Source organism: Ambystoma mexicanum, chromosome 13, assembly GCF_040938575.1.
Source record: "Ambystoma mexicanum isolate Mex_15411 chromosome 13, UKY_AmexF1_1, whole genome shotgun sequence".
Lineage (NCBI taxonomy): Eukaryota > Metazoa > Chordata > Amphibia > Caudata > Ambystomatidae > Ambystoma > Ambystoma mexicanum.
Window position 1 is genome coordinate 753,765,600 of NC_090938.1, and position 17,792 is coordinate 753,783,391.

A 17,792-nucleotide genomic window follows, 5' to 3' on the forward strand; every position below is an offset into this window, starting at 1 on the left:
CCCAGTCTCGCTTTCGTCCTCTCCACTCCACTAAAACCGCTCTCCTTTCTGTTTTTGACTCTCTCCTTTCTGCTTGTTACTCTAAACACTCTTCTCTTTTGGTTCTATTGGATTTATCAGCGGCTTTTGACACTGTGGATCATACTCTTCTACTATCTTCTCTTTCTTCTCTTGGGTTCCCTGGTTCTGTTATATCTTGGTTTCGTTCATATTTATCTAACCAAACATATTCAGTATCTTTGCGTGGGTCCTTGTGTGAAACGCTACCTCTTCTTCATGGCGTTCCTCAAGGTTCTGTTTTAGGGCCTTTCTTTTCTCTCTGTACACATCTCCCCTTGCTTCTATCATCTCATCTTTTGGAATATCCCATCATTTCTGTCTTTTTCTTCCTTTTCATCTTCTGTTCATAATAATTTTGTCTTCTAGCTAGTAAATCCTGGATGTTGGATCATTTTCTCATCTTAAATGCTATTAAAACTGAAGTTCTGTATTTTCTGCTAACACTATTCCATATCCTTCTTCACCCTCGTTTGTCTCATTTCCTCCTTCAGAACTACCTATTTCATCTTCTGCTTGTAATCTTGGTCTTCATATTGATAGTAATGTATCTTTTTCCTCATCAAATCTCTATTGCTTGCTTGCCGCTATCATCTGTTCAACATTCACAAATCTCGTTCTTTTCTAACATTTGATGCCACCAAGATTCTGATATCTTCACTTATGTTTTCACGTTTATTGTATTGCTCTGCCACACCGTTTGGACTCCCGGTCTCTCGCTTGGCCCCTTTAAAGTCTGTTTTCAATTCTTCTAATCGTCTCCTATACCTACTTTCCCCTCATGATTACATTTCTCTGCCATTGTCTTCTTTTGGGCTGGCTTTCATTTCACTCTCGTCTCAAATTTTACTTTCTCTCTGTTGTCTTTAAATCTCTCTATGGCCTTGCCCCCTCTCATCCTTCCTCTCTTGTCTCTTTTTATTCTCCTGCACGTGTTCTTATTTCTCAGTCTCAATTTCTATTATCAGTTCCTCGCTCCCCCCCCCGTGCCCAATCACGATTTCACTTTTTTACTTTGCTAGCTCCTTCTCACTGGAATGCTCTTCCCGTATCTCTTCGTTCTATTGCCTCTTACTCTCTATTTCGTTCTACTCTTAAGACCTATCTTCTTCACAACCATGAATACATTTTTTTAGTTTTTAACCCTGCATTTTATTGTACTCTTAAGTGTGTCCGCTGTTCAGTGCTTTGGTGTAAAGTGCTATATAAGTCACAAATAAATACAAAACCAAATACAAAGGTCAGAGGCAGCGGGGTCAGATAGCACAGCGAGAGGAGTCCTTGCTTTGACATCTGTGCAGAGCCTGCCGGTGCTGCTGGTTTGAATCCCGGCGGGGCCAAACTCAGCCTTTCCTTCTTCTGCGGTCGATAAATGAGCAGCACACACCCTGGGTAATAATAACCAGTGCTCAGATGCCTGAGGGTTAGTAGTGCTAAATAAATGTCAATTATTATTAGAGACCGCGGTGCTCAAACAATCTGCTGAACTTTGAATCTACCTGTATATTAGCTCTACACGCTCATTCAATACATTTATTTCGGCGTTCGTCATAAAAGTATTGCAAAACAAATAAGAACAGTACAATTTTCATTAAAAAGCGAAGAAAGGAGGGGAAGAGAAAATAAATGAAAAAGGAGCACATTCAATCAATTTATAACCATATTGGGGAAAGAACCCCAGGTCCAGTCTTTACAAACAGGAAGTTGGGAACATAGCACAGGAAAACCATAGATAAGGACACAATAACATTACTTGGACATTGTCTATGGTGGTCTCGCTGGAGGCTGTTGACTTTTAACCTTTTCCCAAGAGGAATGATATTCGGGCCCGAAAGCACTGGCCTTCTTAATGAACTTTCCAAATCATGGCCACTGGGTATGATTAAACTGTTCATGGGTGGATGGCACGCGCTTAGCAATATTTGAGCTCTGAAAGCCAATTGCAACTGCATCTAGGATGCTGCTACCCCTTTTTCGTGACCTTCTACAGCTCAGGATTTCTTCTCGTATTGCAAATGAGCACCTTCTTACAGCTCGAAGCCACTGTGTACATTTATTAACAAGTGCCACCCTGGGGTCATGATCACTTGACGCCAGTTTAGGTACTCTGTGCAAATTCGGTCTCGGGAGGATAGCTCAGGGGCAACGTGCTCACCTTCGAAGCAACACAACACGGAGCCACAAAGGTTCGATCCCCGGGACCGCGCTTAGAAACCTCTGGGTATTAAGAGTGTTATAAATAATCTATCATATTTTAAATGTACAGTCCCCCCAGATATCTGAGGAGCTATTAGCCTTCCAGGGTTTACATAGTAGATGTAGTGGGGGGGGGACCGGACCTATTTGCGTCTCCACCTTGTCAGGTACAATTTTTTACCTGCATTCCTTGTCCCCCTGTGAATTAGTCATCTGGGTCCATACGGATGCCCGGGGGTTGGTTCTTGAGTACTCCTAGGGCAAGTACGGCTAGCTGTTGCTGTTTCAAGTGGCAACCCTTTGTCTACAGTTGGGAGTACTTAGTTTATTCCTGCTTATCGCCCCCCCCCCTGACATCCTCATTAGGTTTGGTAGTCTTGATGGCACAAATGTTACTGGGGCGAATTTCAGACAGGGTCGAGCCGGGTTCCGCCAGAGTGCTGGAGACCTTTTTTCCAACCTCTTGCTGGTGCAGTGACTCCCCTTTATTCAAGCCTTTGCCAACAGCATCCACCAATAAAAGCAGCAGTTTCTTTAGAATGAGAAGTTCGGCGAGAACGGAGCTGCCCTGGCACTCTTTATGTGGTAAGTTCCCCTCGCCAGACTGTATAGGTGAAACTCTGCCAATTGTTCGCAGGATAAAAGTGGTTTAAGCATCCCATTACCCAAACCAGCACAGCTGCCAGCCGCCCTGCCCTTGTCGTCGACCAGGCAAATGTCTCCAGCCAGTGGTGACTCATTCTTAATGCCCTGCGAACTCTGGTAATTTTCAAAGAAATCTGAGGGCTTGTCAGGGATGATCGGCTCTGGCGACGTGAGAGCCTCCTCGCCATCTAGAGTTCTGTTATTGATGGACAATGGATGGGGCCACTCAGGTCTGCGCTGGCTAGGGGGCAACAGCAGGCACTGAATGGGGGGTATAGATGGAAGGCTCGATAGACTGGGCAGGGATGCAAGGACAATGGTCAGCACTTCCCAATTGTCCAGGATGACCGGGCTGACTCGTGGGAAAACATGTGGGTGTGCCAGTTTTAATATGGGGCTCCACATTGTGCAAATGGATGCCCCCCCACCCCAAAGTATCCAGACTGAACCTAAACATTGGTTTATCTCACTAATGAGGGTGTGGGCTTCCCCCTGGTTCCCAAATGACTTAAGACAACTGGTTTTCGCTAGTGCATAACATGGAAGTTGGAGGGACCGACACCAATGCTGGAATTGTCCTTTTCACAGACAGCAGTTTTCGTTTGGGGAATGGTGCCATAGTTTGTTCCGATGTAGTAGGTATAACAGAAGGATGAGGGTAGCCATCTTGAAGCTGTGTAGGAATTTAGCGAAAGGCACTTCTTTTGTGGAAATAGTAATATGCTCAGAAACCCTGCACACGTCAATTATCGTTTGGTATCACAAAATGTCACAGAGTATCAGTGTCAGCACAAGAGGTTCCATTTGCCTTCTTTCCTTATTGTTTCAACAAAAAAATCAGAATAATATCGTCCAGCTGTGCCTCTCACCTGTTCAGAGATCCTGCTTGCGTGCTTGGTGGGTCCACTTATCGCATGTGCAGGTTCTAAGGGCTACACTGTCATGGAAGGTCTGCCAGCCGCTAACTCCCTGCGGACGCCAACTCCTGCGCCCTTTCCCCCGCAGACTTCACCCTGCAGGGGGAGGCTGGGAGGAAAATAGCGGAAGGGGCGTGGCTCCAACAGAGGTGCCTGGATGGCTTCCTGGCTCCTGGGCTTAAGGCTGGTATTTGTGTGGTAACTCTTGCGCCCCCTCACCCCCCTCTGCGGCTTCAGCCTGCAGGGGAGGCCGGGAGGAAAATAGAGGAGGGGGCGAGGCCTCCAACTGAGTTGCCTGGATGGCTTCCTGGCTCCTGGGCTTGAGGCTGGTATTAGCACGTCACCTCCCACTCCCCTTTCCCACACGGGCTATACCAGTACACACGCCCTAAAACGGATGTCTAGGCCAATGGAAAGCGTTGCTCTCAGGCAGTGTTAAACAGTTCTGTTTTGTTTTTGTGACAGGGGGCGCACCTGGACCAGATACAATATGCAACGCTCAGCATTAAAGAAGGGAAGAGGGAACCCTGGTCTCACACCAAACCGGACCGGGTGGTCTACTCCAAGATACGAACCAGCGCTAAGCCAGGGGATTCCGGCAGCCCCTCGGAGAATCCAGACTCTATCCTGGACACCAGAGTTAGCATTGTTGGCAATGTGGAGGCAGCCCACTGTCGCTGTGAGACATTGGTAAACGAGGCGTATGACAAGAGACCACTTACTGCCTAGAACAAGCACACTGCAGCCCCATGCCACATCTACCATGTCCAGTTCCCTAATGAATTCTGCTATTGACGTGAAACTTAGTGATGGCTGCTCAGGAAAGGATTCACTTTGAAGGCAGAAATGGTCTTGTTTCTACAAAGCGCATGATTCAAGTTTGCTCACCTTTGCCATTAATGCTTTTGCATGGCGCGACTAAATTGTCCCTTTGGTGTAAAACCACGTTGCTACCAGACTCAGACTTGCTTGTTTCCTCAGGATGACACCAAATGTTCCACTTCCTGTCTCTCTGGTAGCCCTCAGAATATGCCTCTACGCACACTTAGACCTGATGCTGCCTCAGTACTTAACTCTGTGTTATTTAAAGTGTCTAAGGTCCCCTTAAGAGTGTGATGGAGTTGGTAATAAGATGTGCTATTTTATGCATCTGCTTTAAAACTAGCAAATCATGCTGTGCAGGACCAGGATGGGATATATATAGAAATGCAAGTGGAACTGCAGTGGCTCGTGCCGCTGATGTTCAGTGCAAAAGAAAAAGTGCAAATCCCAGTCATGCATTGTGCAATCCCCCATGCACCTGTTCCAAACTGGCACAGGGGAATGTGTCTGATTTCTGTGCATTTCAAAACGCAGCCTGCATCTGAATTTGGGATAGGCATTAAAAGTGCCGAAACACCCCATCATTTGCATAGATGTGCAAAGGGTGCGTGGAAGGGTATCGGAATTTGCGCATCTCGCGCTTTTCATATCACTTACATAAAAAGTTACTTTTTAGAATTGGCCCCAAAATTGATAGTTAAGGGAGGGGGTAAGGTCTTTCTTCTCAAAATGATGGAGTTCACATCGCCATGGAATGCCGCAGGCATGCAAAGATTTTGTATGCTGCAATTTCTAATTTCCCAAGCAAAGACAGAAGATTAAATAATCCCAAAGTTGTTTGTACTTTGACGAAGAGGAGGGTCAATGTGTTTGACTTGTTGGAAAATAGTATCCTTTTATACTAAGTGTTTATCAATGCGTTTTACTGTCTTACCTGCTATATTACGCATGCGGCTTAGATTCATTGATGAGTTGACTAGTTTAATTATGCATGACTTGTCAAGCTCCCCCGCCCCCGGGGAGCCCTCATTGTAAACCCTATGCTGAATAGATGCGCGTTCCCCGCATGCATTGAAGCAGAGGGGCAGGGGGCCAATTCTTGCCATCTTACATCTTCTCTCACCCAAAAGTGTTTTAGGCAAAGCCAAGACAAAGGTGAAGATAGAGAGGCCCACCTTTCAAAGCACCCTCACCCAGACGGGTGTGAGCAAGATGCTGTGGTGGAGCCCCAAGTTTGGGTATGCAAATGGGCACCTGTTTCTTTGTTTTTTGAGTGGGGTACATTTAGCCTCTTTTTATGAACCCTAAAATAGGCTGTGGCATCAAGCAAACATTGCTAGATTATTCCCTCCTCAGCTAATGGTATATTTTGTGTGTGTGTGTATATATATATATATATATACACACACACACACACACACATTCAGTGAAATAACTTTGTTAATGAAACTTTATTGTTGAATTTCCCTAATTAAAAGCTGTGACATTCAGTGAAAAACACTTTGTTTAAGGGATGTTATGGTTAAGTTGCTCTAATAAAAATCCTTGAAATTCTGTAAACAAAACCTTATTAAAGGGATTGTATGGATGAAGCGTGACATAAGCTACGCACCCACCCTGCATTGCTAAGACGAAACCCAAGGACGTCACAGATGAAACCCCAAAGAATAGATGCAAAGGGATGGGCTAAGCTCGCCTGTAGCAATTCTTTAAACATGGGAGTAGCACGTTTGAAAAGCTGTTCTTACCATTCTGTTGCTGCATCCGGAGACTGGCGGGTTGGGATGTTCTCTTTTTGGTATGTTCAGGTCATCCTGTTTTATCATTTGCAAATAATGAAATAGTTAGTTTGGAACTTAAATAATGTCAATAGATGCAAAAGGCTTCTTGTACATTTGAGAAATGGTGAACATTTTATTAGAATTTAAAGTGGGTACGTTTTTAAAAATGAAAATTCAGTTAATAGTATAGTTTAAAGCATCTTCTTGTAGTTATCGTAGGGTGCAGTAGATATGTGCAAAATGTACATTTATTTTTTGCACTGCGTAATGTTAATTGTGCTATCTGCAAATGGAGTTCAAAGTTCAAGTACCATACGTGGTAGCACAGTTCAAGCATGTATGGGATAAAGTACTCACCCATGTGTTATAAGACTATTCCAAATCACTGAGGAGTTCCATGACCAAAGAGACCCTTTTGACATTCATTAAGGGAGACTAAATGGCCACACACTCTCCTCCCCTTTAATGCCTACCCTCTTGCTAAAGGTAATGTAAGAATTCTTCCACTTGCTCGCACACATAATCAATGTGGTATCTGTTTGGATTTTTAAAAAGTTATTAGCAGTGAAAGAGGACTGTCAAAATCTTGCGGACATATGTGTCAATCAACAGACACGTGAGGGCCAATCAGGCGTTCTGTCTGTGGAGGGGGAGATGGAGTTGAAAAGCAAATAAAGCGAGTGCTTCCTAATTTCATTGGTTGGACATGTATGTAAAGCAGCTTGGTACCTCACATGACCTTGCCTATAATGACTTACTGGTGCTGTGGTATGTAATTTGTGCTATGAAGTGGAATCAAGTGTTAGCAATTCAGAGACGTTCATAGTCTGCGCAGGCAGAGTAGGTGCGCAACATACATTTAACAGTTGAGAGAGACACAGCAAAAAGGCCTGACGGCGGTTCTACAGATGCACCAGTGCAAAAGGAGAGAAGACAGGGGACAACAGTCAGACAATCTTCGGGCACGTTGCATTTGGATCGCGCAAGTGCAACGTGAAATGTATATGAACAGAAAATATTGCACCAAAAGCAGCAGGGAAGAGGGCCAAGGATATCAAAACCCACAAACATCTTCCTAAAGTTAGAAAACAAAGCTCAGAACAAGGAGAAGGGTGCAAGGCCTGACCCGTGCTACACCAAAGGCCTTCTTGTCAAACATTCACAAACACCAATCAATACATCATGGCTTCCATAAACAAATGAACCCAGCACCAAAGAACGTCACTCATGTGCTCTTAATGACTGCCAGGTAACACAGAGTCCATTGATTCACAACATGCAAAGCCACCAAACAGTGCCTCATCATTCCCAAAGAAGAGTAGACTCTGCCCCGGGGCATCCTTTTCACATGTTCATCCACAGCACACATGGCATGAACAGGGCCAGGGAACAGAGGGCCCAGGACCACTTTCCCAGGTCCCACGGCATCAGCAGGGCCAGGGGAAAGTGTTCTACAAGTCCCCAAACATTCAGACGTCTTCCAACACCATATGACAAACAGAGCCTTTTTTTGTCCTTTACTGCACATGTTCTACTCCATCCTCACCACTGCTCAAGGTTGTTTCATATGTAAGACAAGTGTAATGTTGATGGCTCATACTTAAGATAAATGACAAGTTGTGTTTTGCACAGGCCCGAGTGTTTGGGTGCCCTCGAACAACATTGCAAGTTCACAAACATTTTGCTGTGCACGAAGATCAGAAAACAAACAACGCCCTTTTTGTGTCCTTTACAACATCCATTCTACCCCATCCTCGCCACCCCTCACATAAAATGTGCTCTTCTTATGGTAAGTCAAACATAAACATAACTATGGGGGCACTATCACTGATACCTTTATTTATTTATTTATTTGCAAGCTTTCCTGATCTTGAGGCCAGTTCCTCAGGTGGAGGTGAAATGAAGCATTAAAAACACATTACCACTTAATTAATTTCTTCTGCAATTCCTTATCTGTGCCTGTCTGTCTACCTGTTTTGTAGCTTCTTCAGAGAGAAATGCATTTCAGATGTTAAATCCCCCACAAATTGCAGTCTTCAAGGTTTGAATAGCACATAGTGCTAAGCGGACCAGTGCTAAGGGGAACACACACTCCCTGTTAGAGTGCTCGCAGGAAGGCAGGAAGAGCTGGGATAGTGTCAGTCATTGTAGATGCAGGCCTGCTGGAGGCCGGTGTATGTGAGGCCAGTCCCTTTGCAAGATCAGTGATGCACAATCATCCAGATATCAGGTTTGTGCCTCTAGAAGGCCGGTAGGGAAGGGGCACGTGCAGCAACGTTAGTCCTCTGACTCGCAGATTCTGGCGTGGCCGGGGTGGAGTCAAATACCATATCAAGATTGCTTTTCTCCATACCTGATGAGTAAACGGCGGAGTCTCACACGGCACAGGGGTGCTCACCGGCCTCTGGGAAGCTTCTGGGACTGGGGGTTTTAAGAGACTGATATGGCTGGATTGGAGTGAGTCTGGCAACAAGCTATTGCCTCAAAGAGGCTTGTGAGGCTGGTGCAGCGTCTGTCAGATGCCAGTGAAGGGCCTTAGAAAAATGGATTAAAAAATTCAGATCTACACTTGGTGACCCCTGCATTCCTGCGGGTGGAATGGTGGTGACCCCTGCATTCCTGCGGGTGGAATGGTGGTGACCCCTGCATTCCTGCGGGTGGAATGGTGGTGACCCCTGCATTCCTGCGGGTGGAATGGTGGTGACCCCTGCATTCCTGCGGGTGGAATGGTGGTGACCCCTGCATTCCTGCGGGTGGAATGGTGGTGACCCCTGCATTCCTGCGGGTGGAATGGTGGTGACCCCTGCATTCCTGCGGGTGGAAGGAGTGAGAGTCTGTTAGAGAGAATAGTGACTTATGAAACGGCAATATCTGCTTAAGTTCTGTCTCAGTGTATTGAAAGTCTGAATGCATTTGAATTCATAGCTCTTCCAGGCTTTGCCAGTCCTTTTAATCACCATTGAGAACAGACATTTTAAGATCAATGAGGCTATGCATTGGTTCCACAAGATGTTCCCCAGCCTGGCTGTTCTCTGTGTGTCCATTGATTATTCATGGGCTTATGTAGCTGTTCGACATTATAGCCCCCCAGGGGCATTTCATGCACCTACACAAGGACACAATGTTGTTGGATGCACACGCAAAACTACCCATAATTGTGTAGCTGTCAAATATCCCTGCAGTGGTAGGTGGTGTGGGTCTCCCTGCTCAGACCTAAGAGAAGGGAGCCCTGGAGCTTGCGGCATAACATTCCTCTTGCTCAAGGGCAACATTGTAGGACCCCTTGCCAGCCGCCTGCTCCTTCAGCCCCCTCCAACTCTCTTCTCCTCACACATTGAATCCTATCAGACCTACTATCAAAATGACTCACTCTCGTAGGTCAATATACCTGTCAATCTACTTGCACCTTCCCAGGTTGCTTGATGTCACATGGTACAGCTCCCCCCCCCCCTGCTAAAGCGAGAAATGGTTCACCCCAGTCACCTGAGCCTGACTAATGGAACTGACAGCAGGAAGTGATGTTGACTGTCAGACAGCAGAAAGGAAGTGATTAACCCTCTGGAAGCCAGCTGCCAGCCCCAAAGTAAAAAGCAGGCATGAAGACAGACACGTGGTACCCCAGCTCCTGTATGGACAGGGGTCTAGAATACCTTTAGTGTCAGGGGTCTGGCTCGGGTTTGTGTTTAGAGGCATCATAACATACAGGGCTGGGGTTATTGGAATACAGTTTTAGTTTTTAGTGCTGTAAAAGGTTCCATGTAATAAAGTCCCTGCAAAAATGTCACCTGAAAAAACGTGGTCGTTTTTTGTGGAGAGATTATTACATTGAACATGCGGGTGATGCCCCCGCAAGCCCTGAATTTTTTTTTTACAAGGGGAGCAGGGGACATCCCGGCAACCCATCCCCCCACATAATGCCACCATATATAATGTTGCCAATGGCTTTTCCCGGGGACATTATGTATGTGGGGACATCATTACCTGCTACCCTATAAAATGCCGATATTCCATAACTGAGGCCAGCCTGGCGTGGGTGTGGCACTCAGGACAAGTCCTGGACTATGACCCCCAACCCAAAAACACGCAAAACTATTTTTCATTCCACACTTTTGGCCCCAATATTGATGCCAAAAGGAAAAATGTGTGTAGAACTTTAAGAACTGGCGAGTGACCTCCTCGTAGTCAGGTGGTCATTGGCAATCCTAGGGACACATTTTGGAGAGTGGCAGGCAACCAAGAGGGCATTGAGGGTAGTGTGTGTACATTGTGAGGATTAGGGTTAGTGTTTGGGTTGCAGTGAATGGGTGTAGGGCTAGGATTAGGATATGGCCATGGGAGGGGGCTCTGGTTAGGGTTAGGATTAAAGTTGGGGCTGGGGTTGGAGTTTTGATTGCAGTAGGTATATGGTTCAGGTAAGGTTTCGTTTTCAGTGGTATGCCTTTTTGAGTTTAGCAACTATGCCGATGCTGCTATTACATATTGCAGGGTGCCTCTGGGAGGTTGGGGTGTCTTGGGTGCAGTCTTGGCCTATGAGGTCGCTGCCTGCTAACGCCCTCTCATACCACAAACAATGGCTCCTTAAGGAAAACCTGCACAGCTGCAGTCCTGCAGTGTCCAGAGCATGACTTGCCCTGAGGAAAATGGGCCCTCATGAGTGACCACCTTGCCAACGGTGGGTTTCCCGCCCTTCAGCTACCAGCCGAAAGAATGAGCCCTGCCAATGCCATCACCTCCAACCCGCATTTGTGGGGGTTTGGTTAGGGGGGTTTCGCCAGGTAGATGAACACGTCAAGCACCTTTTGGGATGACGAAGACCTCTTGAGATTACCTGATCAATCACTAGATCTAGTTAGCTTGGTCCTTCTTAGTAGAATGGTTTCAGGTGTATCGGGGCTCGGTGAGTAGAAGCAGCTCGCCCTAATCTGCTTGCGGCATCAGGGGCCCTCAAGGGAACAGTGGGAGTCTCATGAGAGTGTAAGGCATGTTGTCATTACTCTGCATTGCTTGTCCCTGAAGCATTCCTCGACATGGAGCGTATTTACAGCACAGGGTGGCAATGAGAGGAGGCCCAATGAGTGACCTTGTGTGGATTGCACAAAGCTTTACTATCTGGCATTGTAGCGCTCACATAAAATCAGGGTAGATAGCGGTGCCGTTGCTTGTTATGGAGATGTGGATTGAAAAAGATTATAGTGGAACTGTTTCAAGTTTTTAGGGTCGAATCAGGGGTAGGATCAGGGTTCAGGGTTGGGTTCAGGTTAGAGTTTGTGTTAGTAAGAATTAGGTGTAGGCCTAGTGTTCACATTAGGTGTTATAGTGAGGGTTGCGACCAGGGTTGGGATTAGAGTTAAGGCTAGTGTGTAGATTAGGGTTAGAGTTAGGGTCAGGGTTAGTGTTAGGGTCAGGGTCAAGGTTAGGGTTAAGGTTAGGTTTAGGGTTAGGGTTTTGGTCAGGGTCAGTGTTAGGGTCAGGGTTAGGTTTAGGGTCAGGGTCAAGGTTATCGTTATGGTTATGGTCAGGGTTAGGGTTATGGTCAGGGTTAGGGTTATGGTCAGGGTCAGGGGTAGGGTCAGGGTCAGGGTTAAGGTTAGGGTCAGGGTTAGGGTAGGGTCAGGGTCAAGGTTAGGGTTAGGGTCAGGGTCAGCGGTAGGGTCAGGGTTAGGGTCAGGGTCAGGGTTATGTTTATGGTTATGGTCAGTGTTAGGGTCAGGGTCAGGGGTAGGGTCAGGGTTAGGGTTATGTTTATGGTTATGGTCAGTGTTAGGGTCAGGGTGAGGGTCAGGGTCAAGGGTAGGGTCAGGGTTAGGGTCATGGTTACCGTTATGGTCAGGGTTAGGGTTAGGGTTATGGTTATGGTCAGGGTCAGGGTTAAGGTCAGGGTCAGGGTTAGGTTCAGGGTCAGGGTTAGAGTCAGGGTCAGGGTTAGAGTCAGAGTCAGGGTTAGGTTCAGGGTTAGGGTCAGGGTTAGGGTCAGGGTTAGGGTTAGGTTCAGGGTTAGGTTCAGGGTTAGGGTTAGATTCAGGGTTAGTGTAAAGTTTAGGGTTAGGCTTAGGAGTTAGGATTTGATTTGGATTTAGGGTACATGTTGGTTAGGGTTCCTGATTTGGGTTCGGGCTTTTTTTTGGGGTTAGGCCTCATGTTATGTGTTTTGGCTTACAGTTATTAGTACATCACTCGAATGTTTGAATTCATCAAAATGTAAAATTAATTATATTCATAAAATGTTGTGATCTTTCCAGGAAACATATTTTTAATATTGGAATAAAACAACTGCTGCCACCTGTAACAACGCTCTGGTGTCAATACGCCTTTGATTCAGGGAGTAGCTCACACCGAACCCTCAGCACCCACCGCTGAGATCTGCATGCACAGATCTGCATGCACACATCTGCATGCACACTTCTGCATGCACACTTCTGCATGCACACTTCTGCATGCACACTTCTGCATGCACACTTCTGCATGCACACTTCTGCATGCACTCTGGAGATTATGGCTTTAAAGTGCATTTTTCTAGCTCAGCCTTTTATCCTTCCAAGGTTAATAACATGGCCATCAGTAAATGCAGTGCTTGGAATCAGGACTGGGGCCTTCTGAAAGGTCCATGCAGTGATAATATACACACTGAACTATGCTTTATGTCATGACAGTGTGTCAATGCAGTTGTGTGCTGAATGTGGATGGAAATAGTGGCAGGAAAAATACACACTCAAGGAATGTAAACGTTCAGGTGTCAGGAGACAATATTCTCCTACCGGCATCTAAAGTTATCTCAACTTCCTTAAGCAGAGGTTGGCGATTACAAAATGTCAAAGTTAAATGTAGAATGTAGGACAGTCTAGTGTGTTTGTCCTAAAGGGAAATAATTGTTTTATGTGTTTTCATGGCTAACCCTATATGATTAATTCTCTAACGCTGTCTGTGCATTGGGGACTGGGCTTGCACACAGCTCTCATGATCCTAAGCGCCAGCTCATCCGCCTCTAATATTCTCTAAATCCCTCCTAATATGGGGATGAAAATGGTTGTGTGCGATTACATCGGTTGCAAAAACTTTGTTGAATTTGAATATGTATGTAATTGTTTTGGTTTTTTACAGCGCACTGCATGCGGGACTCCAGCCTTCAAGCAGGGACAGGGAATCGAACCATGTTGCATTGAGTTGCCTTGTTCCCAAAGCTGACAATGGGGGCAACAATCATTTATTTCTCCAATTAATTAGCCTTCCTAACATATTCTAGTATGATTAAACATATATGAACAAACTTCAGTCGTAGAATACGTTAGGAAAGTGCAGGACAGTGAGAGAAAAAAACATTTTTCCCCAGCAATATTTGTTTGACCGTTGTTGTAATCACCTGATCCTATGAAAACATTATCAGGACCGTCCTCAGACCGCAATGGATTGACAGGTATTGCAGCCATTTTATTCTCATATCTAAATCTTAAGGCTCAGCCAATGTCTGACTATACACGGGTCACAGCTCCAAAAAGGTAAGTGTTATGAAAAGTTAAATGAGCACCAAGCCTAGTGTGGATTCTATAATTAGTGATACAAACTTGCCGCTTCCACGGCTTCAGATGCTACTCGTATGCTGACGATACGCAGATCTTGGTCGGCTTGATTTACTTTATTCTGCCAATGCCGCTCAGCTGTGAGATTGCTTATCAGCCGGGGATGCTGGGTGAGTGAAAATTGGCTGAAACTTAATGGTGATAAGACCGAGGTTATGGTGGTGGGTGCTGACACTGTCACTTCTTTTTGGACGCCGTCCTTCTGGCCGTCCTCATTGGGTACTTTTCCTGTAGCGGTCATGACAGTAATAAATCTGGGTGTCAAACTATCGTCCTCTCTCTCCATGGCCTCTCAGATTGGGTCGATCTGCCAGGCCACCCATTTTCAAATGAAAATACTCAGGAAGGTCGTTCCTTTCATTCCACTTCACCTGCGCGCTCCAGTGGTTTCTGCTCTGGTTCTCAGCAGAATTGACTACTGCAACTCCTTATATCTCGCACAGCCAGATTATTTAGCACATCGTTTAAAGGTGATTCAAAATTCTGCTGCTTGCCTTGCCACTGGTACTCCTTATCGGGAGCATATCTCACCTGTTCTCGGGTCTCTCCATTGGCTCCCAGTGTCTAAACGTGTGTCTTTTAAATCCCTGTGTCTAGTGCAGAGGGCTTTTTATGCTGTTGGTCCAGAGTATCTGCGGTTGAAATTGCGACCCTATGTTCCTGTCCGTGCACTGCGCTCTGCAGACTGCTCCCTTCTGGCTGTCCCTAGAGTTCGCCGTGCAAGAATTGGAGGCCGCTCCTTCTCAGTCAGAGCGGCTATGTTGTGGAATGCTCTTCCGGCTGCCCTTCATGCCTGTCCGTTCCATATACATTTCAGGAAAGCCTTGAAAACTCTACTCTTCTGGTTTCCTTGCTTCTGCGATACCTGCGTTTTCAGTCATAGCGCCAGGTTGCCTTTTTGATGTTGGTTGCGCTGTACCGCAGTACGAAAACGTTAACATACCATAACATAACATGCAACCCTTTTATCAAAGACATTTTTGTCAGATATAAATATCTGTGGTAATTTTTACGTTCCAAAAATTCTCTTTGATTTCATGCAAAGCAGTCAGGAAACCTGATTGGTGCTATTTGCCACCTTCCCTTTTCTCATAGGAGTATTTTGAAAGACTAGAATATGAGTATACCAGACTGCCTTTCTTGAATGATACCCTTCTGACATAAAATATTTTGAATGATCAATTCAGATTGTCATAATGGATTCACTTGTCTAAACTAAGCAAAACCCATAAAGACAATCTTAATCATTACACTTATTTTCTTCATAATCCACTTGGGGCATAGTGCTCTTTTCATTTTTCTCAACAATTACCCTAGCATTAGAGTTTTTGTAACCATAAGCCATATATAATTATTCGGTCAACCGCCTTTGTGATTTTTAGGTAGGGCATCTATGGGAATGGAAAAATGTTTGATCAATTAATTAGAAAACATCCCATTATTCCTACCATATATTTCTTATCAAAATAATCACAAACAATGTGATAAAGTACCATCAGGGAGACCAATTATCAATGCTATAGGTTCCCAATTGGAGTCAACATGTGCATTTATAAATGGATTTCTAAATCCACTAGTGAAAAAACAACATCATATACCAGAGCCAGTATGCACATTCTTAACATACTACTGGATATGCAGTAGTATACAAACTATATTTTTTCCCCTTAGATGTATTAGCTTTATATACATCAATTCAGCATGATCTAGCAATTACTCCAAGGAATCAGCCAGTTTTTCTGAAGCACATTCTGTGATTAAGGACCTTCTGATTCTAACTCAACATTGGGTGCCATTGGATGTAAATGTGCCCCTTCTATAGCAAACCTTTACGCACGACAGAACTGTACATCAAACCAGAAAAAATACGAAATGTAAAATTATGGGCTAAGAAATATAGACGACATATTAGTAATTTGTCATGGTGACATAGACAAATCACTGGTGATGACATTAGGAGTCAATAGGCTTCCACTACCTGTCTATGCCCTAACATATGTAACACAAGGTAGACAATAGTTGTTTAGTTAAAATAATTTATTCCTGGGTCTAAATCCCTATTGGTAGCTCGCTGGCCCTGTGTATGAATATCTCATGCACCCGTAGTGTGCTACAACCATCCCTGGTTGGCGATGGTGTGCCTCCTACAAAAGGCGTAGAGATCCTTGCCCTCAACTCTCTCACTGCTTTCCTCAATCTAAATGATTAGGTGCACATTTCATGGAGGTCGGTTTTCTTTTTAATGGTACCGCCCCCCGTCTATGAGTCTTATAGTTAAAAAATGTTTCTGGCCAAATGGTCGGAAAACAACATAAAAAGGTTTTTATCAATCAGTAAGTTCAACTTATACTGTTAGAGAAGGTTAAAATAAAGTGATGTTTTGATTTAGTCGAGCCCTCTCCTCAAACGTATGTAGGGTCTCAGAGTTGTGGTCATCAGCCCTTCAACTCTTTAAATATATCAACCGGTTTCAGTGGTACTTATAACTAGCCGCCTTCTTCAGGACGGAGAATCTTGCATTCTCAATAGCAACATGATTTCTTCAAGGGTCTCCACATCTTGGGGGGTCGGAGAGATTCTTCGGGTTACCCACGGGCGTTTCTGCTTAAGTCCCGGTCCCTGTAGGGTTACAAAAATGGACAAAGGGGATTCTGAAATGGAGTGTTCTTGTTCGGTCTTAAAAAGTGGGAACTGACATAGAGGGAAGAAGGTAGTTCTATTGCCGGGTACACCTATATGACTGGGTGACTTCCTGTGTAGACAGCCTGTAAGAGAATATCCTATTCTGTCATATTCTGTACCTTGTTAAGGTTGCAGATGCAGTAAATGCTAGGGTATACCAGTAGTTTATTTGTCATAGTACGGTATCTGTAGGGGAGGGGATCCCTCGTGTCAGGCAATGTAGATCCTTAGTTTTAAATGCTGGGTGCTCAGATGAGTCCAGTCCTCTCAGTGCTCTGCTCGTGGGTATTACTGTGGAATAGAGACCATGAGGAGTCAGTTAGTGTGGTCCTGGGGGCAGTAATGCCATATTATGGGTAGCAGGCAATACGAAATCAAAGATCATTACAGGCCAGTCTATTCATTATATTCCTCATGGACTGGGTTATTAGTAGAATAGGTTTTAGCTGTTATGATAAGAAAAAATGCAGCTTGAGTGCTACGAAGCCGTGTGCGCGTGCTCTGTGGAATTGTCAACACTTGGCTATGGTGTGATCATCAGTGCCCCTCTGGCTTCCTAAACGTGCCGCTGTAAGTTCTTACCTTCGTGTGCTCACGTTCTCTCTCGCAAGACCGGCTGCTTGTAGAGTAGCGGCGATCTGTTCCGCCATCTTGGGTGTTTGTATTTACCAGGCGGCTCGTGTGGTCACGTGCGTGGTGTAGAACTACAAAAATAGCCGAATCTGTTGGGAATTTTAGTACATCCACGACGGCCGTAGGGGAGGAATATCCCTATACGTGTGGTCACGTGAATCGGAACTGTTAGATGTAGGACTACAGGAACGCCCAAGTGTATTGGGAGTTGTAGTCCATCTACATCGGCCATGGAGGAGGAGTGTCCCTATGTATGCGATCACTTGAATAGGGACTGTTCGTGTCCGTAGGATATGCTGGGAATTGTAGTAGTGTGGTGGCATTGAATAAGCGCAGACCTGGAAAAAAACTAAAGCCCCAAAAGTCTTATGATGATCGTAGTTTCATATGCCTAAAACACGGAGAGGATGCAATGGCGCTCTGTGTGATGAGTGACTACGGATACTTTCAAAGTAGTGCTGTCCCATCTGTCGGCATGTGTAGGT

At 45.2% G+C, this 17,792-nt stretch overlaps 1 protein-coding gene and 1 long non-coding RNA gene across 3 annotated transcripts in view; one reads left to right on the forward strand and one right to left on the reverse strand.

Moving 5' to 3' along the window:
• The window catches only part of LOC138521907 (natural cytotoxicity triggering receptor 3-like), a 110,760-nt gene extending 103,696 nt beyond the window's left edge, over nt 1–7,064 (forward strand). The window contains exon 5 of one of the 2 annotated variants that reach the window (XM_069635067.1): nt 4,281–7,064. In XM_069635067.1, coding sequence (XP_069491168.1) covers nt 4,281–4,544 — 264 coding nt within the window. In that variant the 3' untranslated portion in view covers nt 4,545–7,064. The remainder of the gene's footprint in view (nt 1–4,280) is intronic. The other variant, XM_069635068.1, reaches the window with a different exon arrangement.
• Nucleotides 1–17,439, reverse strand: part of LOC138521908 (uncharacterized) — a 62,936-nt gene extending 45,497 nt beyond the window's left edge. Inside the window, exons 1-2 of the long non-coding RNA XR_011283166.1 lie at nt 17,257–17,439; nt 6,386–6,451 (exon numbers count right to left, since the gene is read on the reverse strand). This is a non-coding gene — a long non-coding RNA (uncharacterized lncRNA). The remainder of the gene's footprint in view (nt 1–6,385; nt 6,452–17,256) is intronic.
• Between the last annotated feature and the right edge of the window lie 353 nt (nt 17,440–17,792).